General features: G+C 63.6%; 1 protein-coding gene across 1 annotated transcript in view; it reads right to left on the bottom strand.

Annotated features, from left to right (window-relative positions):
- Positions 1-11,400: 11,400 nt before the first annotated feature.
- Positions 11,401-26,842, bottom strand: part of ILRUN (inflammation and lipid regulator with UBA-like and NBR1-like domains) — an 85,294-nt gene continuing 69,852 nt past the window's right edge. The window contains exon 5 of the mRNA XM_055129046.1: positions 11,401-13,470. Coding sequence (XP_054985021.1) covers positions 13,435-13,470 — 36 coding nt within the window. The 3' untranslated portion in view covers positions 11,401-13,434. The remainder of the gene's footprint in view (positions 13,471-26,842) is intronic.

The raw sequence follows: 26,842 nt of genomic DNA, 5'->3' as shown, positions 1-26,842 counted from the left end.
ATGTGTTGTGACAGTCCCATTTCACAGATGGAGAAATTGAGGCACCATGGAGGGTTGGGGCATTGTTCCCACTGACCACGCCGGCAGGCTCTGGGGGCTCTTTCCCTGACTTCCGGTGCTGAGCTCCAGACACACAGACCCAGAGAGGGCTGGCACCTGTCCCCTGTCGTTCTGTAGCTCTGAGAAGGGGTTCAGTCCCCCTCTCCCTGGGGCCCCTTCTCCTCAGCTCACACTGTGAGCAGGGCTGCAGGCCCCCAGGGCCACCGGGACTGCTCTGAGTCCAGCCTGCAAGAGCAGGGGGGGCTTCCGGACACGCTCCTGCCCTTTTGGAGGATGCCACAGACACGCGAGGGGGTGAAGGGATGAGTGAATGAATGTGAGTGGATAAATGAATGCGTGAGTGAATGAGTGGACGAATGAATGAGCAGATGAATGAATGAATGTGAGTGAGCAGATGAATGAATAAATTTGAGTGAATGAATGCATGAATGAATGCATGAATGAATGAATGTGGGTGTAGAGGTGGCGGGGGAGAGGCGTTCCAGAAGAAAAGCTCAGAGCACTTCTGGCAGTGGGGGTGGGAGGGGACCAGGTGGGAGGCGGGGGGCCCCCCCGGGGCCAGCTCCCTGTCCGGGAGCCCTGCCCTGCCCGGAGATCCGGGCGGGTGAGGCAAAGCGCAGGAAGGGGCAGCCAGAGCCCCGCCAGGGGCCGGGGCAGCAGGTAGGACGTCGCTGCTGGCCGCCGGCTGGGAGGCCGTGGGCCCTGGCCGCAGGCCCTGAGACGGGCAGAGCCGGGCTCGGCCCCCCGGGAAGGCCCGAGCCTTCGGGGAAGCTCTGAGGGCGACACCGGAGGGCGGGACACACGTCCTCCCCCGCACGGCCCTTCCTGAACGCCGGTCCTCTCAGGGGCTGGGGCGCCGGCAGGGCGGCGAGGGGGCAGGAATAATCCCTCGCGATACCCACGGCCCTGAGCACAGAGCCAGGAGAGACTCCTGAGCACTGCTGCTGTGCACCCCACAATGAAGAGGAGGCCCTTGTACCCTGACATTTTTGGGACCTAGGAATAAAACACTCACCCCACCCCTACACATGCCCCGCCCCCCGCCCCCCACCCCTACACCCCGCTCTCAGACTGTCCTTCTCCTTGCCTGCTTCCTGCACTGGGTTGGGGCCCAGAAGAAAGCAGCTTGTCCTATTTGCTTGGTACTCTTGGACTTGACTGAAACGCTTGGAAAATCCACCTTTATGGGACAGAGGGACAGACGGGTGGGTGGGTGGGTGGACGTGTGCCTAGACAAACGTGACCAGGGTGAGTGGGTGGCTGAACCCGTGAATGGACTGTGTACCGGTGGGTGGGTGGAAGGACTGTTGGAGAGAGGGAAGGACGGGTGGATGGGTAGACGGGTGGACGGAGAGGGTGGGCGGGTGGGTGGATGGGTGAGTAGTTGGGGGTGGGGGATGGGAGCAGCTGGATGGAGGATGGGCGGGTGGGGAAGGGCGGGTGTGAGTGGAGGGTGGCTGGAGGAACGGTGGGGGTGGGGATGGGGGTGGGGAGATGGATTTGGAGGGGCTCGGGCAGCAAGCGGGAAGGGGTGGGTGGGGCTGGCTGAGGTGGTTCTGGGAATGCCCCGGAACGGGGTGGGTAAGAAGATGCTCTGGGGACCACGGGCTGCAGGCCTGGGAAGGGGCAGCCAGGGGAGGGGGCGCGGGTGCTGGACAGGGAATCTGACCTGCTTCCTGCTCCTGCTTCCCAGCTGCTCCCCCTCCCCCGCACGGGAGAGGTAACAGGACCCCCGTGCCCGTGCCGGGGGCTGAGACACCGGCCCCCCAGGACCGCCGTGCCGGCCGCCACATGGCATACGGGGCCGGCCACTGTCACTGTCCCCCTTCCTGGGTATCACCCGCCCAGCCCAGGAGGGCCTCGAGGACCCCTCAGGCGGAGGAAGGGGCCCCCTCAGGAAGGGGGGACGGTGGGCTGCAGCCGGGGCCTCCATCTGCTCCTCCCCCCGCACCCCCCTGCCTCCTGTGCGGGGGCAGCCCTCCCGGGGGGGGGTCTCCTCCTCAGGCCCGGGCAGGTGAGACCCCGCACGTGTCCATCCCGAGACCCTCAGAGCCGCGCAGGCCCACCCTGACCGCCAGCCCGGTCTCCGGCCTCCTCCTCGGGGAAGCCAGGGGCCCTGCCCGGGCTGTGCTCAGGGTCACTCACTGACCCCGCCGGACCCGTGCCAGCCTCTCCCTCTCTCCCTGCCTCCCGCCCCCGGCCCGACTGTCCTGCATCACGAGCCCAGTCTGTGGCGAATGGCCTCTCTGTACAGCGTCCCCAGACTCACCACAGGGCTGGACACGGCTCCAGGGCCGGAGCCCCGAATCCCGTCCCCAGCACCCCAGGACCTCCGAGCACCAGCAAGGTCACCCCTGACCACCAAGACCGGAGCAGCCCCAAGCACTGCCCTCTGTGGCCGTTATTTAGCATGCCTAGATGAAGATGAGAAAATTGAGGTCCAGAGAGGCTAATTAACCTGCCCAGGGACACAGAGCAGGCAAGAAACAGCCAGGCTGGCTGACCAGCCCAGCCCCTGGGTCGCAGAGGTCGGTCCCAGCAAGATCACGATGTCCCGACCCAGCAGCTGGTGGCCCCCCCTGGAGCTGCCCTGCCCCCGAGGGCGACCTTCGTCCCCCCCAGCCCTGCTCCTGCGTCACACCAGGTCCCCGCGCCCAGCCTGGGGCGCAGCTCGCAGCTGCCGCGGGCAGAGACCCGCCCAGCGGCCCCGGGGCCCCTCAGCCTCCGCCTGGCAGCCTGGCCTGGCCCTGCACTCACACGTGGTGCTGGGGAAGGGTCGGGCTGGCATAGATGCAGTGTGTGGGCATGGCGAGGGCCGGGCACCGGCCAGGCCCGGCCCGTGGGAGTGGGGCAGGAGGCAGGCAAACGGAGGCCGGGCCAGGACTGCTGCCCAGAGAGGCCAGAGCTGGCGAGAGGGAGGGGTCCTGCCCAGCTGGCATCCCAGGGCCCTGGGGAGTCGAGGTCCGGAGAGGTTTGGGGGCTGGGGACCCCCTCTCCACACCTGTCCGGGCAGGCTGGCTGTGGGCCTGGACCCGCCAGCCTCCTCTGGGCCTCTGGGCCTCAGCGGGCTGCAGCGCACGCACTGACCACTGAGCCCTCCTGCCAGGGTCTGCCCTGTGCACCACCTCCAGGAAGCGGGTGTGCAGGGACCAGATGAGGAAACGAGAATCATCAGGAGCCTCTGGGGCCCCCACCTGGGGCAGATGGTGCAGCGGACTGTGGGCACACTCCCTTCCTCTGACTCCCTGGCTGTTCTTTCTTTCTTTTTGGGTCACACCCGGCGATGCACAGGGGTTTTACTCCTGCACTCAGGAATCACTCCTGGCGGTGCTCGGGGACCATATGGGATGCTGGGGATTGAACCCGAGTCAACCGTGTGTAAGGCAAACGCCCTCCCCGCTGTGCTATCACTCTACTCCCTGGAGTTTCGTTTTCTTTTTGGGTCACACCCGGTGGTGCTCAGGGGTCACTCCTGGCTCTGCACTCAGGGGACACTCCTGGCGGTGCTGGGGATCGAACCGCGAGTCGGCCGTGTGCAAGGCAGACGCCCTCCCCGCTGTCCTTTCGCTCCGGTCCCCCACTGGAGTCTCTGGGCGTCTTGGCGGGTGGCGGGCCACCCCGTGGGCGCTGCTGTGAGTGTCCAGGCGGTGGGTGCGACATCCCCCTTGCACAGGCTGGGGCCTGGAGCAGAAGGGGGCTGACCCGCGCTCCGATGACCAGCAAGTGCCCAGTGAGGGTTTGCACCCTGACTGCTGGGTCTGAGCAGAGACCACCAGGGTTTTCTGTGGGGTTCCGGGCAGCGTCCACACGGTCCTTCCTCCGCTGGCCCTGTGGGGCCCAGACTGGAGGGGGAGCAGAACTTCCACGGAAGGCTGAGTTCTGGGACTTGGGGGGTCATAGGGGGGTCCTGAAAGCGGCTGGGTTCTCTCCCATCAGGTGTCAGGAGCCTTCCCGGCCCCCCTCCACCCTCCACCCCACCCTGCACAGACGGAGAATAGTGTCCCGAGCTGTCCGGCAGGGCCCTCTGAGAAGGGCCTGGCCCTGCTCTGTCCACCTCCATTCCCTCTGCCCCAGCGGCGGCCAGCGGGCAGGTGAGGCCACTGGCCCGGAGCCCTCCTCACCGCATGCCGGGAGGGACAGTGAGCCCAGGCCTTCAGGTCCCCTGAGCGGGAGACGGGCGCAGAGGCGGCGGGGAGAGGGGGGACGGGAGAGGCTGATTTGGGATGTCCCGAGACGCCTCTTCTTCCTGCTTTTGGGTCACACTCAGATGTGCTCGGGGGTCACTCCTGGCAGGGCTCGGGGGCCCACCCGGGGTGCCGGGGCTGAACACGGGTCAGCGTGTGCAAGGTGAGCGCCCTGCCCGCCGTGGCACAGTCCCGCCTGAGTCGCGCTCCTAAGGGTGTCAGTACCTGGCAGGGGAGCTGGGGGGGTCTGGGGGAGGCTGGGAGCGGCTGTTTGTTCCCGGGCGGCCCAGGCTCAGGGCGGGCTTTATGGTGCCATCTGGGAGATGGAGCACGGGGCGGGCCTGGCTGGCACAGGCCCAAGGCCGGAAGGGGGCACAGGCGACTGCCCCGTCTCCGCACAGCTGTTTCCGGCACACGGCCGGGGCGACTGTCGGGGACAGGCTTGGTGAGGGTCGCTGGGCCCGGCCCCGAGCACTGGGCCCCGAGCACTGGGTGTATCAGCACGTCCCTGCCCGCCCCTGCCCTGGGCTGTTCTTGCCGCCGTGGGGGGATCGGGGCGGGGCACTGGGGGCTCTGGAGGAGCCCGGCTCCCGGGTGGCGTGCTCTTATCTCCACCCGCTCCCCTCGCCGTCACCGTCACCGCCACCGTCACCGTCACCGCCACCGCGCTGGCTGCGGGTCGCTCACAGCCTGCTGCTGGCCAGGGTCAACGTCCGCCCTCCTCCCCCTGCGCTGGCCCCAGGCGGGCGGCGGCTCCAGTTCCGGGCGGTGCCGCCTCCTCCATGCAACTCCCCCGGTGGACATCAGACGCCGGACGCCGTGTCCAGCTGCTCCACGCCCTGCGCGTGGAGGGAGTCGCCCGGGGACTCCCTGGGGTGTCCCCGCCACCGGCCACTCCAAAGGGCCCAGGAAACGTGCCCTGGGCTTGTCCTGGGAGCAGCGCACACTTTGGGCCACCAACACCTGGCGGTGCTCAGGGGTCACTCCTGGCGGTGCCTCGGGGACCACAGGGGGTGCTGGGGATCGAACCCGAGTTGGCCCAAGTTCAAGGCAAGCGTCCTCCTGCTGTGCTATCCCTCCGGCCGCAGCCCACGGGGAAGCGATCACTAGGGCCACTGTCTAACCAACGCAGGACACCCGAGTCGTGGCGCAGGAGCAGGCCAGCAGGGCCGCAGGCCGGCCTGACTCCGTCTTTCCCCCTTCCTGCCTGGAACCGGGGCTTGATGACCGGAGCTGTGGTGGTTTCCCTGTGACCAGGAGGGGCCGGAAGCTGGCCAGTCCTGCATTCCCTCCAGGCCTTATCCGAAAGCAGAGAGAAATTAATTCCTATTCTGTCCCCCCCCCCGCCCGGACTGTTACTCGCAGCCAAACCGAGTTCCTAAGGGCTCAGGGGGACCCGCTGGAATAAGCCACCTCCCCGCTGTTCAGATCCTGGTGACCGTCGCCCTAGGGACTCTGAGGAGCAGGGCTGGGCCCGGGTGTGGGCGTGCAGGGAGGGGAGGGCAGGAGGGACCCCAGACTCCCCTCAGCCTCCGCAGGAGCCTACACAAGCCCCGGGACTCCCGCGCTACCCAGTCAACGCAGCCGCGTTTGGACATGCTCGAGTACCAGAAAATACCCCAGGGCGGGAGTGACGGGACAACACGGAGGGCGCCTGCCTTGCACACGGCCGACCCTGGTTCAGTCCCCGGCACCCCTTAGGGTCCCCCAGTACTGCCAGGAATCATCCCCGAGCACAGTCAGGAGTAGCCCCTGAGCACTGCTAGGAGCGGCCCCCTGAAAACAAAGAGAATGGGGCAGGATTCGAATGGGGCAGGGACAAGGGAACACAGCCGGGCGCGTCTGCTTACAGGCACGAAGCTCTGAGGCGTGAGCCGGGATGGACAGAGGCCACCAGCTGTGACCCCACATTCCTGAGGGCCCGCGGCCCCGGCCCGAGCGCTGGAGCAGGCAGGCCTGACCTCCAGGTCCCCGCGCCAGGGCCGGTCTGGCACCGGGTCAGCCCCGCAAACCCTCCCCGCCCGATGCTGTCCCCCTTGGGAGAGAGCGAGGCAGCAGCTAAGGGCTGTCAGCATCTTTTCTCACTAATTTCTCACAGATGCAAATTCCCGTCCGCATGCAAATGAGCCCCAAGGCCATGGTTGCTCCCCCCCAGGGCCCGTGGGGTTCCCCGTCCCAGTCCTGAGCAGGGAGCCAGTGAAAGCGGGTTCCCTCCCAGGGGTCTCTGCTCTGGTCAAGGCCATCTCAGTCACTTAGTGACCTCCCATGACCCAAGCCTCCTCCCCTCTGGCTTCACCCCTTCATCACTGTTTCTGCACCTCAGGGCCTTTGCACAGGCGCTCAGGCGTGGGGGCACAGGGCCGTGTGGAGGGCTTACCCAGGCCTGGAGGTACTGCCAATGGTGATCGCTGTCCTCTCTCCCGCCAGGTACTTCCTGCTAGTGTGCCCCACTCACAGGCCCCACAGAGACCCCCAGCTGGTCTCCACAATCCCTCCCTCCCCCTGCCTCCTCTCCACCCCATCTTTCCCTCCCTCCTGCTCTCCCCCTCTCCTCCTGGTGCTCCTGCCCCAAACCACCGCTGGGGCTGGGTCACTGCACAGGACTGGACAGGGGTGTGTGCCTGCCTTACTCGCTGCCGACCCAGCCTCACTTCCCAGCACCACGAGTGGCCCCAGAGCACTGCTGGGGGTGCCCCCCCCACCCCAGCCCACCAGCTCCCTGAGCCGGAGCCTTCACCGCAACGGCTGGGGCGTGCGCCCGGCTGGCAGCCGTGTGGGAGGTGGTGGCGGGCACAGCAGGAAGTGGGGCGGCTCAGAGGGTCCGGCTGCCAGCGCCACCTCAGTGCCCACCTGCGGCCTGGCGCGGGCCCGGCCCTGGTATTGATACAGCTCCTGCGGGCACCTGGGTGCAGACGTGTCAGCCCCGCGCTCCGCCCTGGAAGTGGTAAACCACAGTGGCCAAACCAGTTCCCGGGCACAGGGTTCCAGCCCGTCACTGCCCGGCCACACCTGTGGGCTCCCGGCACCCCCAGAAGTGCCCCCCACCAGGCCGGGCGGGTCTTCTGAGAAGCCAGGCCAGCCCCAGCGCCGGGCAGGGCGCCGACTCCCAGCGCTGTGCTGAGGCGGCCGCGCAGTCTCTCGGCAGGAGGAAAGGAGGGTGCAGCCGTGCACGGGAGGCTGGGGGCCAGGGCTCGTCACACCCAGTGGTGCTCGGGGCTGACTCCCGGCTCTGTGCTCGGGGCTGACCCCCAGCTCTGTGCTCGGGGCTGATTCCCGGCTCTGTGCTCAGGGCTGACTCCCGGCTCTGTGCTCGGGGCTCACTCCAGGCGGGATGCTGGCATCAAAGCTTACTACTGTATGACTGCTCTGGCCCCATCCCCTTAGAATTTTTAAATAGGAAATTAGGTTTCTCTGTAGAGCCCCAAACTAACTTGGCTTACTGCCCCCTTTGTGGGGTCCCGTCCTGTCCCGCAGGGAGGACCCTTCGTGGGGCTAAGGAGGGGACGCAACCGAATGAAGAGACACAGAGCCAGAAGGAGGAGGAGAGAAAGAGTTTATTCACAGCAGTTACAATACTTATACCTCTTGGTGGGAGGGGGTGGTATGCATGCTTGGACCCCCATAGGAACAATAGTAAAATGCAGATCAGGCATGGGCGTTGGCTAGTGAGAGGGGAATGGCGAACTGACAAGATCAGTAAGGTCAGCAGTGGTGACCTTGTTACAGGAACCCCAAATAAGCCTCCGCTGGACTAGAGGATAAGAGCCGGGCTTGTAAAATGGCTCCCTACACCCCTTCACAGGAAAGGCGCACTTGGTGGCCCCCCTGGAAACCTGCCTCCTCGAGCAGAGAAAGGAAAGGCCCCTCACGTGCACCAGCGGCTACTGCTGCCCGACAGGTCGCTAGGGCTGGTGCCGCCCGCCAGGAAGCAGGATTCTAGTCTTCCAGGTACTTTTCTGTATCTCAGGCGGACCCCAGGCCACTTTCTGGAGAGCGAGAACCCAGTTTGGGCCTGGCACCCTGCAGCTCTCCGGCTTTATTTTTTTTGGGGGGTGGGTGGGAGGGCAGGGCAGTTGGGACTACACCCAGTGGTTCTCAGGGGACCAGATGGGGTGCCGGGGACTGAACCCAGGTCTGCTGAGTGCAAGGCAAGTGCCCTACCCACTGGACTCTCTGGCCCCTTCATCTTGACCCGAGGCTCTGAATCCCACTTGCTGGCCTCCTGCTTCCAGCTTGAGTTGGCCATGACCCAGCCGGCCCAGAGTGGCCCCTGGACACCGGGCAGGCGTTGCATCTCCCACTCAGCCGGCTCAAAGCGGACCCCTGCTTCCCCCACCGCCACCCCAGGGCCCCTGCCCAGCCACCCAGGCGAGAGTGGCCGGAATGCCCTGCCCCTCCCTCCCCGAACTCGCACCAACTCGCTCAACTTCTGTGATGCAGAGAATTGGGCCACAGTCCCACAGATTTCTTCTTGGTCATCCCTCGTGAAGCACAGGGGTCCCTCCTGGCTCTGCACTCAGGGATCACTCCTGCTGGTGCTCAGACCCCATATGGGATGCCGGGGCTTGAAACTGGGTCAGCCGCGTGCAAGGCAAACGCCCTCCCCACTGTACTGTGGCTCCGGCCGCCGCTATACACTCTCCAGCAGCTGTGACTGCATGTTCCTGAGCGTGGCCCTAGGATTCAGGGGCGTCTTCTAGACTGTCCCTCCCAGAGCTCGGAGCCCTCTCCCCAGGCTCCAGGTCAAGGCCATTTCAGTCACTTCTCGGCCTCCCATGACCCAAGACCCCGCCCCTATGGCTTCTCCATCACTATTTCTGCACATGCCCACCTCACCTCAGGGCCTTTGCATAGCCTGGGATTTTATTTTTGGGTCACACCCTGTGGTGCTCGCTCAGGCACCATTTGGGGTGCAGTGGGTTGAACTCAGTTGGCACACGCCCTCCGCACTGCTCTGCCACCGGCAGACCTGGCTGGAACGCTCTTCCCCCCCACATCCTCCCAGTGCTCTCGGTGCACCCCGAGGCTTCTCGGCCGTCCTGCATGAGCCCACGGACCCCTCCCCTCCACCTCTTACCCTCCCCTTCGCTGCGGTGGCCCGGGGCCTGTGACACCTGCCCACCGGGTGGCACCTTGGTGGCAGGGCATGTGCTCGCAGGTCAGTGCTTGTGGCCAGCAGAGTCCCCGGGTGTCCTCTGTCCCCAAGGTGGCCCCCGGCTAGTAAGACGGACACATCACTACCCCTGGGGCTCCTCAGCAGCAAGGCCGCTCGCTCCCGTCTGGACGCTGCCCGTGCCAATGTCCTGCGTCCTGTGGTGGCCGCTGTGTCTCCGGGCAGGGCTGAAACTACGCGGCTCAGCGATCCGCAGAGGCCAGTCCCGCCCCCCCACCCAGCGGCACCCAGAAGGAGTGCTCCTCACGCAAGGCCTGGCCCCCCAGGGTCTCGAGGCCACCAGGGCCCAGGCCTCAGAGAAGCCTCCAGAACCTCCCGACGTTGTATCGTATCGTGTGTGCTCCCGGGAGGCGACACCAGCTGTCCCGTGACCGGGAGGACTCCGTGAGGTCACTCGCCTGGACGGTCAGCGGAGACGAGCCTGACTGCAGCGGGCACTGGCTGTTGGGGATGAAGGCAGGAGGCCCAAACCCTGAAGCCCGGAACCGCGGCCGGGACAGCCTGGGTACGGCGGGGGCAGGGGGGGCCCAGCTGCAACAGAGCTGGCGCCTGCAGAGGGCCCGGCTGACGGGGGCCGGGGGGAGCCTCGGGCCAGCCCCGACTGTGCATGTCCAGCTGCAGGCGGAGGACACGGAGGCAGCCCGTGGCCGAGCGCCATGTCCGTGTCCAGTCCCGTCCCCGGCGCTGCAGCCTCCCCACCTGCCCCCGCACCCTGGGCGCTGGCCCATCCGGCTGGCAGGTGCCGCTGCGAGTGGACACTGCTCGGAAGCCCCCCTCAGGGGAAACCCCCTCCCCAGGGCGGCTAACGCTGGGCGTGCCCCTCACATGCCCTGCCCCAGCGGCCCGTGCACTGGGCTTCAGAGGCCAGGGCCTCAACGCACCGAGGGGCACAGGGCACGGACCGAGGCTCAGATCCTGGCCTGACGGGGCGGCAGGGGCAGCTCCCTTGGACACGACACAGAGGTCTGGTGGCCGGTGCGCGTCCTGCTACCACTCCACCCTCCCCAGTTCAAGGGCAGGGCTGTCCTGAGCACTCTGGGGCATGCGCTCTGGCCAGCACGCAGGGCTGGACGGCAGGAGGCGTCTGGGAAAGTGGCCGGGTCACAGCGCCCAGGTGAGGGAGAGGCCTTGGGAACTGGGTGGGTGGCACTGGGCACGGGTGCAGGGCAGGCGGGCGGCGCAGGGCAGCTGTTTGCTCTCAGGCGGGCCCGGCCCAGACTTCACCTGCCCCTGGCCCTGGGACGAGTGCTCCGCCAAGGGCCCCCTCCCTGTCACCGAGCCCCCGTGGGAATGGCCCCGCTGGGCTGCCACGGGACCTACTCCCTTCTCCCAGGGCCCGGTGGCTTCCTGACAGGTCACAGCCCCAAAGACAAACAGATCCTGCCGAGCAAATAACTGTCCGGCGGTGGGGGTGCCGGGGATGTGGGGGGCGGGTGCACCGCGGGGCCCCTGCCGCAGAGAGCAAACAGCCCGCAGGGCAGTGGGCGCAGGCGCGGGCACTCGGCCAGGGGCCCCCGGGGACGGCTGCGTGCAGGGCCCCGTCCCCAGAGCCCAGGGGCCGCGGCCAGGCCAGGGTAAGGCCGGGGCGAGTCAGACTCGGGCTGCTGCAGATGGGGACCCACCGCCCGGAGCCGCTGGGGTGGCTCCCTCCCTGCGGGCTGGCCGCGGCCAGAGGCCTGTCGGGGAAGCAGCGCCCGGCCCGTCTCCAGGAGTGCGTACTGTGAGCTGACCCGGAATCCGCAGGGCACGCGGAGACCATGCGCGCTCTCAGGAGAAGGCAGGTGCGCCCAGCACCTCAGCCTTGCACGTCGTGGGAAGACACGGGGGACACCGCGCATCCCTTGTTCCGAGTGCTCGTGCCCGCGCAGCCCCTGGACGCAGTGCCTGCAGTCTCAGCACGAACAGGGCTCCCGGGGACCCCGCGGGGGGGGGGGGGGGCGGGGGGCTCGCGCACAGTCAGACTCAGTGGCACACCGCGACAGGTTGTGTGTGTGTTAATTTAATCATACAAATATTCATTTATACAGTAAGGAAACACCTCATCTCCATCCCTTCCCAGGCACTGTGAGGCCCCAGCACGCACACCCGCGGCCCGCAGAGAACAGCTCAGCTTCCCAGCACTCACCCAGGGGACGGGGCGGGGCGGGGCGGGGCGGGGGACCCATCACCTGCTCCTGCGGGGGCGCGGGCGGAATCGGGGAGTGGGGTGTTGACCACCGTGCCCGCTCTGTAGCCTGGCCCCCCTCCAGCCAGGCGGGCCGTGGGGAGCCGCTCTCCGGTGGGCTTCCGTGGGTGGCCTTTCTCGCTGCAGAGAAGAGGCTGTTTCTTAGAGCCAGAGACCCCCGCTCAACCCTTCCACAGCAGAAAGGAAAAGAGGCATGCACGCGTGCACACACACCGCACACACAGCGGCCCGCAGGTCCCGGAGCAGGGAGGCGGGGCGGGAGGGGCTGGGCCGGGCCGGGAGGAGCAGTGGGCAGCAGGACCCCTCCCTCGGCCTCAGCCCCGGACTCCTGGCTCCCTCCCGGGATGTGAGCAGGAGAGGGGAGCCGGCAGTGCTCGGGGCAGGATTCTGCCCGTGGTGGGTGGGCGTGGGGCTGCCCAGACTCACCCCCCGCCCCTGGGCGGCCGTGCCCGGAGGCTGGCACCAACGACAGTGGCAGTGTGGGCCACACCGGGCCCGCGGGCCTCTGCCTGGGGCGGCCACACGCTCGCCAGGGGCTGCTCCGCCTTTTATTCTGGGGAGGTGTTGGGCGGAGGGGGGGTGGCGGGGCAGGGGCGGGGTGGGGGGGGGTGGAGTATTTCATACAAGCTATTCTCCCACAATCAATCAATCAGACTTTTTTATAAAACAATCTCAGAAGAGGATGAGGAGGAACAAACAACACACATTTTTGGAACTCAAACACCCAGAGACAGGCAGGCAGGCAGGCCCTCCCTCGGCCAGGTGGCGAGACCCCGTGCAGCCGCCACTCACGAGAAGGCGGGTGCCCGAGGCTCACGTCCCAGCCGTCAAACCAACCGGGACCGGGGGGCGGGGGAGGGGACTTTGCATATTCTTGTATCTTTGGCAGACAGCTGTTCCGGCCCGGCAAGCTCCCCGCGGCACCACAGCTCCTCCACCCGTGCGGGACCCCCGGGGCGCGCGGGGCACCCTGCTCAGGGTGGGGGGCCTCACTGGCATCTCCGTGTGGTCTCCGAGGGTGGGGAGTCGGCGGTCGTGGCCCCACTCCCTGGCAAACCCTCCGCCGGGGCCGCAGTTTCACCCCTTCATGGTTCACCCTCCAGCAACAGGCCGTGGGAACGCCACCAAGCACAGCGGGCGGGGGTGGGGATGGGCCCACGCGGCCGCCCAGGCACAGGGGCCCCGCGCACGCCCCGCACTGGGGGCCCGGCTCTGTCCTCAGGCTTCCTCTGCTGGCCACACAGGGAAGTTTGGTCTTCGGAGAGGTTTGCGGGGGGGACGGAGCCACAGGGCTGACGAATACAAATGTCAAGGGTGTAAATCAACAGGAGATTAGGGGAGAAGAGGAAGCCAGGGGTGATAACTCACTGGCCGATGCCATGAAAAACAAACGGGGTCACGGGCATCGCGAGTCACGTGGCACGCAGTGTCCGCCCGCCCGCCCGCCCGCCCGGTCCTCCAGAGCGCCTGTGGCCCTGCAGAACCGACAGTGGGGCCAGGGGCTGGGCGGAGTGACCCGTGCCCGGAGCGGCCCGTGTCGAGAAAGATGGCTTACGTCCCCCGTCCCCAGCACCTGCCGCCGCCGCCCGGGGGGCCGGCCAGCCCCGCGCTCCACACCAGCCCTGCGCCCGGCACTCACACATGCACACCGCCTTTACTCAAAACTAGTCTGTTCTTCTTCCTCTTCTTCTGGCCTGGGGTGAGGGGCTCAGAGCCAAGGGTCCGTGGCGTGTGGTCTGTGATCCAGAGGAGCCCCGCGCCCTCCTCCCCACCCCACCCCCCGAAGTCAGGCCTTCTGTCTCTTGGTAAGTTTTCTTCTTGCTGACACTGGTTTAAGACTGGCCGAAGGGGTAAGGCCCGCGGAGCCCCTGCAAGAGAGAACAGAGTCAGAGCTGGACACAGCCGGGGGAGCGTCTCTCCCGTGGTGGGGGCGGGGAGGGGGGAGCCCCCAGCCCGAGGCCTTCCCTGTCATACAAACCTTAGGCGGCCGAGTACCAGGACGCCCTCACCTCGCCCAGTGCAGGAGCGGGGGAGGGATCCGACCAACTACGGCCACCTTCGCCCACCGGCTCACGCACGCGTCCCTCCCTCCACAGGTCAGGGGCAAGTCTACCCCTGTCTGCTCTGTGACTTCTGCCGTGGTTACCCGCCCGCGGATGCGCCCACCACGGGACGCTGCAGGGTTCGAGCCCCGGCGCCTGTGATCCCCGAGCACGGCGGCCTAGTGTGGCCCCCAAACCGACCAGACCACAAGGAGCCCCCCCACCCCCGTGAGCAGGAACAACGGCAGGTGACCGCAGTGCTCGGCACTGGGGCCGCCCCGTTCCCTGCCCGGGCCCAGGAGGCATCAGCACACCCAGCGGCTGGCCAGGCCGCGTGGGCAGTCACACTGGCCAAGGCTGGGGTCCTCCGCCCTCGCCACAGGCGCGTCACCGCAGCCCTGCAGGGCGCCGGAGGTTGCTGGCATGGAAAGGGCTGAATCTCGAACGGGGCACGGAGGCCGGAGGACGATGACCTCTGCGTCCCTGTCCCCGGGTGTCCTCTGGGAGAGACCCGGCCCTGTCAAGACCCGGGCGGCAGAGGGGGCTGGTGACTGGTGTTCCTGCACCCCAAACCGAGGCCCCTGGCCGGGACGTCCTTCCCCACTCACCTGAGGGGCTGTGGCCAGAGACCGGCTGCCCCCCACCCCCACCGTCTTAAAATGGACATTTTTGGGGAAAGGAACCAAAACGCCGGGCTGCAGGGCTGCTTGTGCAGAGCTGCCTTCCCAGTCTGACCTTCCTGTCAGTGTGCGGCTGCATGGGGCAGACCGCTGGCCCTTGGCAGGTGCCTGGCAGCGTCCTCCCAGCCTGCGGCCTGCTTGGTCGGAGCCCGGGCCCCGGAGTGTCCTGCGTCTGCTGGAGACGGACCCCTCCCAGTCTCCACCATGGCGGGGGCAGGCCGTGTCCAGCCGGCAGACTGACCAGCTCAGTTTGTGACTGAGGCAGGCCCCGCCCTCTCCCAGGACCCTCGGGCTTTCCCGGGCCAAATGCCAGCGTCTAGGGGGTCTCGGACACCAAGGGATTTTGCTTCGTCTCATCTGGTGGTGTCGGGATTCAAGCCCAGAGCTTTGCACACGAGGCAGCGGCCCTACTGCCGGGCCAAGCCCTCGGACCCTGCCTTTCGAGAGCTTCGTCCGAAGGGGTCACTGCCAGGAGCTACAGCGGGCACCTTACAGGGCTGGGGCGGGGGACGCGCCACATGCTCCACGCCCTGGACCGAGCCTGGCTGTCAGGCCTCTCTGGGGGACGGGGTCGGAGGGAAAGACGCTGAAAACCACCTTCCGGCCTTAGTGCTCCCGACAATCAATCACCCAGAACAGTCGTGGGGAGGCCACGAAGGCTTACGTGCCTGGGAGACTGTTCAGCCAGAAAGCCCCGGGCCCTCCTGGGAGTCGGGGTGGGCCCCCGCCCCTGCCCCCTTGTGCTTCCCGAGGCCCCGCAGCCACACCCACTCACCAGGGGCCCAGTGAAACGCTCTGGGTCTTCTGGAGCGCACTGACGGCCCCGGAGGCACACGCCAGACTGGACGGGAAGGCAGTGCAGATGCCAACTAAGCCCGACTAACTAGAGCACTGACGCGGGAGGCTCAACTAGCATCGACACGCAGTAGGCCCTGAGACAGGGGCTTCATGTCCCCACGCTGAGATACAATCAATTTTGACAGATTTTAAGTATTTTTTTTCATATTTTATTCGTCATTCAGTGGTAACAAGCAATATAAAATAAGTTACTGTGGGTCTGCTATGGGGGCAGGCCTGGGGGTGGGTGGGAAAGTGAAGACAAAGGTGGAGGTGATGTGGTGGTGGGACTGGGGCTGGGACACTGAACGCCTGTCACAAATCACCGTGAACAACTTGGCAAGCCTTGGGGTTTAAGTGGGAGAAAAAAGATTTTTCTGACAACATAATCCAAAAAGGACAACCCCTCGTCAGAGTGTCCTACGACAGCGAATATCCAGAGACAGCCTGAGCAAAGGAGGCGAGAGACCTGACACCGTATCCAACACTGGCAGGTCCCTCCCGAATGCATCGGAGAGGACACCGGGGGACGGACAAGCAGTGCACGCTCGTGAGCGGAAGCACTGACACCGTCGGAATGACCGCCCGCCTCCGAGCAGCACAGACTCAAGGCGATTCCCACCAACCCCAGCCACGGGAGCCACAGCCCTGCGGTGAGGACCAGGCGGCGGCAGGCGCGGCGTGCCCGGCCCCCAGTCACATGGCAGGGCTGCAGGAACCCAACGGTTCGGGACTGCGGTGAGGGAGGAACTGGGGGCCCAGGGACGCACCGCCCAGACCAGGCGCGGCTGACCCGGGACGCAGGAGCTGGGCAGCAGGCGTGGAGCACGGAGAGCCTTGTTAGCCACCGTCTGGGCAAGCCGGGCGGCCACACTTGAGAAAAGAAGCCGGATACGCGTATGTTACCTGTGTTCACTACGTATACCCCACGGCGGACACACAAATTTAAAAGTGAACTGAAGATATCTGCTCGGGGGGCTGAAGCGATAGCTCAGCGGGTAGGGGTTTGCCTTGCCGACCGGGTTCGATTCCCAGCATCCCATATGGTCTCCTGAGCTCAGCCAGGGGTAATTCCTGAGTGCAGAGCCAGGAGTGACCCCTGTGCATCGCCAGGTGTGACCCAAAAGCAAAAAAAAAAAAAAAAAAAAAAAGAAAAAGATAATCTGCTCGGGCTAATACCCGAGACTTATAGAGTGCTTGCAGAGCTCGAGACCACCCCAAACGAGCAAGACCACTTACAGCAGGAGGCGCGTCCTCTCCCTGGGAACAGGCCCGCACTCCGCCCAGGGTGCCCGCACGCGCCCTTCAAGCCCACGTTCTCTCGAACACCGTGTTTCCCTCCAACCCCCTCCGCAGGTTTCCTTCAGCTACTGTCTCACCAAGGAAGGGGGCAGTGCCGGGGGCAGAGCCGGCAGAGCGGGCAGGCGGCCGCCTCGCCAGGGAGCGGCAGCACAGGCCCGATCACGGAGATGGACGCACGAGGCCGTGCAAGCGGCAGAGCAATGGAGACTCGGGCATTTCCCCTCAAGTGTCCCAGTCCTTAAGAGGATTCAGTGTAGCATTTAAGGCGCCCAGCTTGGATTACAGGCCTTTGTTGCGTCTGTTTGCTGACTTGAGGTTCCATGCCTTGCACAAAGGAAAATGCTACTTAATTCCTTCTCGCCCGAGAAAGGTGGATGTTTAACTGCAGGGAGATGACTTGAGGAACAAGCTGTTTCTTCCTCGCCCCACCCAAACGACTGGCCTGGCCGCCGCTGCACAGAAGGGCGCGGAAGCCGACTGTTTCGAAACCCCGCTCCCCTCCAGGCTCCGACGGACGCCGGGGGCTCGGGTGGGCCGGAGAACACGGGCGCTGCCTCCTGCCGTGCGGAGGGGAGGCCCGGCGGGGAGTCCCAGAACAGCCTGTCCAGGGCGTCCTCTGGCAGGGGGCCGGGCAGGAAGCGCCTGTGCTGACCCTGGGACGGACACTTGAAACACATCTCGGCCCCCCCAGCACCTGGTGCAACAGGTTCGGGTGGCAACTGACTTCCCCAGGTGCACGGCAACGCTCGCATTCTGCCGGGCCCGACAACCCCCTCCACCCCTAGGCTGGCATCACGGCTGTCCCGCCGTGCCACACTGCTGCAGAGACCACGGGGAGGCCACAGCTGTCGGGTAGAACGTCAGAGGGAGCCGGGCCCGGGTTCTGCTGGGCCCTCGGTGGCGTCACGAGGCCCGGAGTCGGGTGAAGATGCCCCTCCTGCGTATCGTGACACTGGCCTCCCCCCACGATCACGGAGGGGCTGAAGAGCCCCGCCCGGGAGGCCCTAGACACTGGGCAGAAAACCTGCCTGGCATGTGGGCAACTCGGGTCTGATCCCTGCACCCCATGTGGTTCCCTGCCCTGAGCACTGCTGGGTGTGGCCTCAAAACAAAACAGACATTTGAAATGGATTCTTAGGGGCAGGAGCCATAGTACAGTGAGTAGGGCGTCTGCCTTGCATGCGGCTGACCTGGGTTCGATCCCTGGCATCCCGTATGATCCCCTGAGCACTGCCAGGTATGCCCCCGCCCCCTCCAAGAAGAAAACAAAAACACATAAATGGATTTTTAAAGGTTACGTTTCTTTTCTCTCTTTTTTTTTTTGCTTTTTGGGTCACACCCGGTGATGCTCAGGGGACCCTATGGGATGCTGGGAATTGAACCCGGGTCAGCTGCGTGCAAGGCAAACGCCCTACCCGCTGTGCTATCGCTCCAGCCCCAAGGTTACGTTTCTCGGAGCAACCCCACGTCTGCCCGCGGAGGAAGGAGCAAACGCCCCCGGGGAGGGTGTGACCGGGGGGGGGGGCAGCGGGGGCAGTGCTGCCCTCTGCTCTGGCCGCCGCGGGGTGGGCGAGCCCTCTCCAGCAGACTCCAGGCTGCCATCCGCGCCGACGTGCCGCTCCACCTGTGGGCGTCGGGGAGGGACGCTGGCCGCTGGCCAGCTGGAGGGCGGCCGCTGGGCGGGGCCTCCACCGCTTCCTCTGCGGAGCAAATACCGCGGGCCACGACGTGGCTCATCTCCGAGACCTGCTCTGTCCTGTGCCCGGGGCCACGCCCGGCAGTGCTCCTGGCTCGGGGCGTGTGGGGCCCACGTGGTGCTAGGGACGGAGCCAGGCTCCCGTACACGAGGCCCGTGCTGGACCCCTGGCCTCCTCCACTCTCCACAGAGCACTGCCCGACGCAGCCGCCCCGGCCCCGGCCGTGACTCAGTCATCGCTGATCTGAGCACGTCCAGCCAACTCCCTCACCTTCTCCCCGGACACGGAGGGTCGCCATAGAAGGGGCGAGGCCCCGAGGGACCCCTGCTGCCTCCACCTCACCGGAGGGGAGGCCCTGACTCAGAGGCCCCGCAACACCGCACGAAGACCCAGGGGATGGACGCTTCGCGCCGGTCAGCCACGGGGGCGGGGGGGGGGGGGCTGCAGGATTCCTCACCGCGCAGGGAGGTCCAGGGGCTCCTCTTCCCACATGAAAGCCTGTTCAGAGACAACCACCAACAGAAACCCGAGACTCGGTCGCAAGCCTGTCTCCGCTGTGCCTTTGGGATTTGACTTAAATCAATAACAAGGTTCACGGAGGTTAACAGAAAGACAGGGGTGTCGGGGGCATACCGCCAGGTCACAGGTTCTCCGGGTGTGCACCAACGACAGCGCCAGGCGACACGAGGCCCCTCTGCCTGAGGCGCCTCCTCTCCGGGCCTGCCCCAGGGCCCTTTCTGTACCACGGCACGCAGAACGCAAACACAGAAGAAGACCGGGTCTAGAGCCGAGCCCTGTCCTGATCTTGTACTACAAATAAAGCGGGGAAGGTCCTGTCCAAAGGCTGCCACGCCTGGCAGGGGCCACGGATGGTGCCAGGCCAGTTTCTCAGAATCACACTGACGGCGCACTCACGGGGGCCCTTTCCTGCCCGGCCCTTAGGCCACGTCAGCCTCAGGGCCCGTGTGCAGAGGGGAAATGTGGCTTTCAGGTGTCCACCCTCGAGAGCTCCCACTCAGCTGACGTGCTGGTGAGGCTGAGGAAGGACAGAGTCGCAGAGGGCAGACCCCGGGGGGGCCGACTTCAAGCCTTCCCTCGCCTGCGCCGATTCTGCACTAATGTCACAGGCTTGACGTGTGTCCACTGATGCACGGATTCTCCCCCCCCATGCTGTGAAACTTTCTCATGCCTGGTCTGCAATGCTGTGCTGTTGCTCTAACGTCCGCTGGACGCGCTACGCCCATGCATAGCCTCCTTTCCCCGTCCCCCCACCCTCCTGCTTCACGGACACCTGAGCAGAGCCTCTGCTCGCGCTTCCTGCCAGCCAGGCCCCCAGTCCACCCAGGCTTCTTACCAGGGCTGACAGCCCCTCGCCCGGCCTGCACCGACCCTCCGACAGGCCAGAGAATCACCCAGTAGAACCCGGACACAATGACGAGTGAAGACCACGAACGCAGACTGAGAGACTCTCCGGGGTGGCTGCTCTCGGGAAAGCGGTGCGGGTCACACACGGCAAATGGCCAGTGTGCCACGCTAGGGCCAGGCGGAATGCTGGCGGCGGCATCCTCCCGGCACCCCTGAGCACAGAGGAGAGTCCTAACTGACACCCAAGAGGCAGAGCTCACTCACGTTTGAGCCAGTGACCACTGGCGCTGCGCTGTGGGTGCCCAGCGGGGGGACGGGGCGAGGCAGGGGGTACCCACTCCTCTGGGCGTCTCCATCAAGCTCCCGGCCCTCGGCCGACTCCCCTTCCTGCACACACCCTCACCTCATCTCACAGGATCACCGCCCCCGCCATCCTTCCCGGGTCTGTTCAGCCAGCAGCTGGTGTCACCGGACACAGCCCTGCAGAAAGCGTGACTCTGCCTCTGCCTGGCTTCGGAAGCATCTTCCCCTCCTCAGTGGGGCCCCTGCCTGCCTGGCCTGAGTTCTGGGCATGGCCAGGTGGTTTCCCCCAAACATCCATCACTCCTCGCAACCTCGACGGCCAGTGTCCCAAGTTCCGCCCGGGCTGCCCGCGGGCCGGCCTGCGTGGGTCACTCCGCCCTGCACGTCAGTCTGGACCTTCTACTGACCAAGGGCTCCCTCTCCCGACAAGGGACAATCTCGCTGCTTTCTCCTTCCCCCAAACTCCCGAGCACTCCAAGCGCGCTGGAGTAGCTCGTGAGCTGTCTCACCGACTGGGCTCCTCTGGGAGCTGGTCAGAGCTGTGTGAGCAGAGAGGCCTGTGACGGTGAGGCTGGGCACCGGGCAGAGCGCCAGGAGGCCTCGCTCAAGCACCCAACAATCCCAGCACCAAATCTGTGCAAGGCAGGAGAGTCTCAACTAGCTCTTGGCAATGGAGGCGGAGCAAAAGAGTTCATGACCTTCGCATGCAAACACCCAGTGCTTTGGAGAGAGTTCTAGAAAGCTGACCTTACACTGGGCACTCGGCCCTGACGGGAGACAGTTAACTGGGGTGTGAATGAGGACTCCACAAGCAAGCAAGCATCTCTGCCAGGGGGCAGATACCTGGACTTCAAGGCAACTCACCTGCCTGCATCTGTCCTTTCACTAGTATTTTGGGAGGGGGGGTGGGGGGAGCACTCCCAGCTGTGCTCGGGGAACTGTATGCTGGGAACAGAACTTGGATGAGCCGGTGCAGTGCAGAGCGGAGAGCGGGGAACGCGGCGCCCGGGGCTGTGGTCCAGCCCCGCAGCCCAGCTCTCGATGCACCACGGTGACGTCCGGAGCCCCGAAGTAGAGAGAGGAGCACAAGAGCTTTGAGGCTGCAAGAGGTACGAAAGGGAGAGTTCCTGGAAACACCTTATTCCCAGTCAGACGGCAACGTTACAAACAAGAGGCATCTTCCAAGGCTCGGTGTCTGCTCAGCTCATTTGTAAAACGCACACATGAGCCAAGCCAACGCAAACACGGAGCGCGGCCGGGTTTTCACGGGTTTCCAAGAGTCCTCGGAACACCCCCGGCCGGTCTCCCGGCAAAGCTTCTCTGGTACAGGATGTGCTCGCCTGCTGGGGACACCGCACCACGTCCTCCTTCCGTGGCCAGAGATCCCTCTGGACCCCTCACGACCACACAGCACCATCGACAACCAAGAGGCCACCTTCAGAGGCGGCCAACAAACCTCCTCAGTGTGCCGAGACCCCAGACCCGGGCCGGGTCTCTGGGTTCCACCCGATCCACCCCCTGATGATTTTCTTAAAGACAAAGAGTGCTTTGAGAGTTAAGAATGAGACCCGAGAAACACGGAAAGGGCCGGGTACCCCGGGCAAGTGGCAGGATCACACTCACGCCGGTCAGACAGCAGAAACCTACCGATGCCAGTGACGTGTGTTACCGGGTACTCTGGCCACCTCCCTGCCCCCAGACATTTTGGAGACGGGCTCATGGCACCTTGTGGGTGAAAGCCGCTCGGCCTCCCGGGCCGGCGAGAAGGTATAGGAGGGAAGGCTCTTGCTTTCCTATGCAGACTAGTCTGATCCCCTTGAGCACCACCATGCCCCATACCGCCCCCCATGAACAGAAAACCAACACCCAAAGTAACAAACCTTTAATGAGTTTTTTGTCTCTATCTTGGACCTGGCCAACTGTCTGCCACCCTCTTTTCTCTCCTCCTCCTCCCTCACGGTTGGCTGGACGGGGCCAACTGCACCTCGGTGCTGTCACTGTTCCTTCATCTAAAGCAGTCTTCCTCCAGAGAGCCAGTCTTCACACACACACACGCACGCACGCACACACACACACACACACACACACACACACACACGACTCAAAAGGGAATAAGATATACCCCTGCCCGAAGTTATGTTCTAGCTCTAAAATATATACATGATGGTTTGTTCACAGGGCTGAAGTTCATTCCAGAAAAAGAAAAACTCCAGGGACTCTATTGGCCACGGCAGACAGGTGTGGTGAAGTGTGTTGGCTACAGGTGGACTAGACGTGACAAGACCACCACCGGAGGAGGGGGGGGTGTTTCAGATACTTTGGCCAGGCGGGGTGTGGTACCTATGCACATCAGAACCATTAAGTGTTAACACTACTATAAACAAGAGAGCCAAATAATAATAATAATTCTTAAAAATGTACTGTGTTTTACCAAGCGGACGGAGCGGAGGGGACCTTGGGCATGGCGGAGGGACGCTGCGGGATGAGCTGGAGCCCGAATGTCTGAAGCTCTATGATTAGCAGTCCTGAGAATGACAGTGCTAAATAAAAATGGGGGTGGGGTGGGGTGGGGGGGTGCGGGCGGCTGGAGCAATAGCACAGTGGGGAAGGTGTTTGCCTTGCATGGGGTCGACCCGGGTTCGATCCCCAGCATCCCATATGGTCCCCCAGAACCGCCAGGGGTAATTCCTGAGTGCAGAGCCAGGAGTAACCCTCGAACCCTCTTTTTGGGTGTGACCCAAAAAGAGAAAAAAAAAAAAAAAGGGTGGGGGAGAGTGAGTTCATGGAGATGATGCTCACAAACATCCCCAGTGGCGAGAGGCTCAGGAAAGCGTCTCCCTCCCTGGAGGGGGGAAGAGACAGGACTGGGACCCAGTGGGCGGAGGGTTCACACTCAGTGGCGGGGCTCGGGCCCCACCCCAAGGCGGCCGTACACTGCAGACACCGCGCCCCCTAGCCCACGGCGGGTAGCGGGTGGAACGTTTGCTGGGGGGCTGGAGAGGGGAGCCGGGGAAGACGCACCCCCCGCCCCGCTGACGCCCGGCACTGCAGACTCTGGCCTGGAGGCCCTGAGCACGGCCAGGGAGGCTCAGGAAGTCCCTGGTCGCGCAGAGGCCGAGGACTCGGAATCACTAGGGGTCTCTCTGGCTAGGGAGCACTGCAGCCCCCGCAGGCTCAGAGCCAGAAACATCTGCCTCTGTTCAAACCCTGCCTCTGGCACGTCCGCACTGCAAGGCCTCAGACAAGTCCCAGGACCTGCAAAATGACTCGCTCGCAATCATACTGCGGAAAGAGCTTTGTCCTGGGGGACAGGTGAGGCACGGCAGCGTCAGTCTGTTTCTGGGAAATACTGGGGGGTCGGGAGGCAGGGAGGGGACAGGTGACTTGGGTTCTTAATAAAACGCATCACACGGTGTCCGGCTTTCCTGGCTCACTGAACGGCAGTTTCAATGCTCTGGCACCTTCCCTGGCCTGGCCCGGGGTGGGGGGGGGAACCTGCTCCCGCTGCCTGTGCCCAACAGAGAAGAACATAAGATGGGTGAAATGCGAAGTCACAGACGTTTCCCTTCTAGTTCCCCCTGAGCCACCGTGGAGAGGGTCCACGTCTGGAAACAAGGACTCCGATCAGCCCAGCTGAGGACGCCAGTCATCCACCTTCAGACTCGTGCCCTTTGGAACAGGTGAACGGGAGGCCAAGAGTCACAGAGCAGGGCCGGAGAGGAGTTTACTGGTCGTGGATGTGTTTTGCACGCAGGCACCCTGCGAAGTCCTGGGAGCACCCCAGAGCACACGTCACCAAGTCCCCCTGGGTAGAGCACTCCCCACCCAAGATTCACAAACCGTGACCTCCCATGGCCCACAGAGCAAACAATTTGCGTTTCCAAGTTTCCTCCTGCAGCCTCCAGCCAAGATCTTTAAACTCCTGCCTACAGAGAGAGAAAATAACTCTTCTACACCTTCACCGATGCACCAGCACGTTCTAAGAGATTTCTGATTTCCTCTTTTTTGGTTAAATTCCATACTAGACTTTCTTCAGGGAAAGGCAAAGGGAGAGAATGGAAGGCAGGGAAGTTCCCGGATTCTGGGAGGGGCCCCCAAAGCAGGGTTCCTAGGAGACATTTCTAATTTCTGCTGTAAAATGGTTCTGACTCTAGACCCAGGTCTCAGACCCTGCTGGAGTGACAGCACGGCAGGCTGGGTATTTGTCCTGCACGTGGCCACTCGGGTTCGATCCCTGACACCACATACGGTCCCCCAAGCACCACCAGCTGTGATCCCAGAGCACAGAGCCAAGCAAGTAGTCCTGAGCACTGCTGGGTGAAACATCCAAACCAAAATCAGAGTGAACAAAGACAAATCCAAGTGTACTAGAGGGCGGCGAGCCGGCGAGGGCGGAGGAGGGCAGGAGCAGTCGGGAGTGCGGCAGGCAGGTGGCACTCGGTGATGAACCTCCCCACAAAGATAATAACAAGTTTCTTCTGCTTCTGAACCAGCACTTGGCGGAAGCAATAACACGGCCCAGCCTATAATCCAGTTTAAAGGAGTGCATGACATCTACACTCCAAGTATTTTTTTTCTTTTTTAAAGAACAAACACAAAATAAGAATGTCTGTGTAACAAACAAAATTGATGACCTTGGGATTCTTTTTGGCCCCAGCATCATAAATCAGCTTTCAGAGAGGAAGGCAAGTGCTTGGCGATCCCGAAAGCCAGCTGCTGGTAGCTGCCGGGACAGTCCCACCCCTCACTGCCCCGAGCAGACCCTCTGGTTGGTGTCTGATTTCCTTTGGAAGGCCATCCTCAAAAACACATGACAAAAACTTCCTGACATGAGAGAGCAGGGTCTACTTTTCTTTGGGGGGGGGGGGGTACATACCCAGCAGTGCCCCGAGATTACTCACTCCCGCTGGTGCTCAGGGAACTATATGGAATGCCGGGGATCGAGCCTGGGCTGTCTGCGTGCAAGGCAGACGCCCTACCCACTGCACTATCGCTCCGGCCCGAGGAGGGTCTGCTTTTAGTGGGACCCGTTTGCTTCTTCCCTACTCCTACTGTCCCCACACGCGTCATCCTTGCCTCCAGAGAGGAGACAGAGCAAGGGGCCGGGCAAGACCAGAGACTCTTGAGCTAATCACATTTTACAAAGGTGTATTAAAACAGCATCTCACCTTGACCAACACTTGATCTGACTGTGCTCCTGGGGCGGGTCAGCCACAATGGAGCGGCCGAGGCCAGCGAATTCCCAACAGAAGTGGAGTCAGATTTATGGCTCTGCGGAGGTCGGCATACACCTCCGCCCCCGACTGTCCAGGACAGCCCTTGCACAGGGAGCCCAGGAGCTCCGGGCTGCGGGATGGAGCTGGAGCAGGAAGTCCCGCCCACAGTCCCCTCCCCCCGGGCACAGGACCCTGAGAGCAGAGGACTTCTGGCTAGTGCAGGGCGGCTGGGGAAGGGTCCCAGGGTCCTCCTGGCATTGGCAGACGTGCCACTCTGTTGACATACCCACCCGGCCCTCTGAGAGCAGGTGCATGAGGCAATTTCTTCATTTCGTCTTAGCAGGTTAAAGTGTAACTATGAGGGCAGCAGGAGCTGTCGGTGCCCACTACACCGTGCCCCACACTACCCGGAGCACAGTGCTCCTAACAGCCCTGGCGGCTAGCGGGGGATCTGGGAGCAAATGTGACCTGCCGACAGCTGGATGGTCCCGTCACAGAGGACCAGGTATTGTCACCCACCCAGTAAAGATGGCACCTGGGTGTGCAGAAACTCAGAGTACCTGCCACCCATCTAAAAATAAATGGAATTTATCATAAACACCATGTGCTTTGTGCACGAGGGTTATAAATAGTCTTTATTTTGATCAACCAGGAAAATAAGTCAAACCTTTTTTTTAAAAGTGTTTTTTGGGTCACACCTGGCAATGCTGAGGGGTTACTCCTGGCTCTGGTCTCAGGAATTACTCCTGGTGATGCTCGGGGGACCATACGGGATGTTGGAGATCTAACCTGGGTTGGCCGCATGCAAGGCAAGTGCCCTCCCTGCTGCACACTATCACCTGGACCAAACAGAGGGACCCTTTAAAAACAGAAAAACAAACAGAACCCTACAGGAAAGCCTTAGTTTACACCAGAGACACATTTCAATTCTGCTTCTCTCCCTGAAGAGGCAGCTCATCAACGCAGTTCATGCCCCCATGAACCAGCCCCAGGGCCCCTACGAAGGCTTTATGACCTTTGTTTGTCCTGGCCCCACCTACTGGTGTTCAGGAGTTATCACAGTTAGGGCTTCCCACATGCACAGCACATGCTCTCCGGCTGAGCCACACCCCCAGCCCCCAGCTTCAAGCCTACTAACTAACTACCTTTTAGAGGTTTTTTTTTGCTTTTTTTTTTTTTGAGGGGGGGTCACACTTGGTGATGCACAGGGGTTACTCCTGGCTCTGCACTCAGGAATTACTCTGGGCGGTGCTCAGGGGACCATGTGGGATGCTGGGAATCGAACCTGGATTGGCCACGTGCAAGGCAAATGCCCTCCCTGCTGTGCTATTGCTCCAGCCCCTATGGCACCTGGACCTGGATTCCAGACCAGCTGTCGGTAGCTGTGAGATCATCCGTGTCAGCTGCCCGGCAGGAAACCTGGCACAGGAGCAGGCAGAGTAACCGGGGGCTGGAGCGGCAGTGCAGCAGGTGAGACGTGGTCCTGCCCTGCACATGGCCAACCTGGGTTCAATCCCTGGAACCCACCTGGTCCCCTGAGCCCAGCCAGGAGTAAGCCCTGAGCACTGTTGGGTGTGCCCAAACAAGCAGCAACAATGAATAAATAAAATAACCCTGATGTGCTCTGATTGATGTCACATCAATCTTGTCAGAAATACCCTACACTCCTGGGCGGAGAGAGAACACAGCAGGTAGGGCACGTGCCTTGGTGCAGCTCACCTCGGGTCCATCCCTGCATCCCACAGCTCCCTCAAGCACTGCCTAAGTGCAGAGCCAGGAGGAACCAACCCCTCAGCAT

This window comes from Sorex araneus, chromosome 2, assembly GCF_027595985.1.
Source record: "Sorex araneus isolate mSorAra2 chromosome 2, mSorAra2.pri, whole genome shotgun sequence".
NCBI lineage: Eukaryota > Metazoa > Chordata > Mammalia > Eulipotyphla > Soricidae > Sorex > Sorex araneus.
The sequence above is the reverse complement of the archived record's forward strand: the minus strand, read 5'-3'. Positions and strand labels throughout refer to the sequence as shown.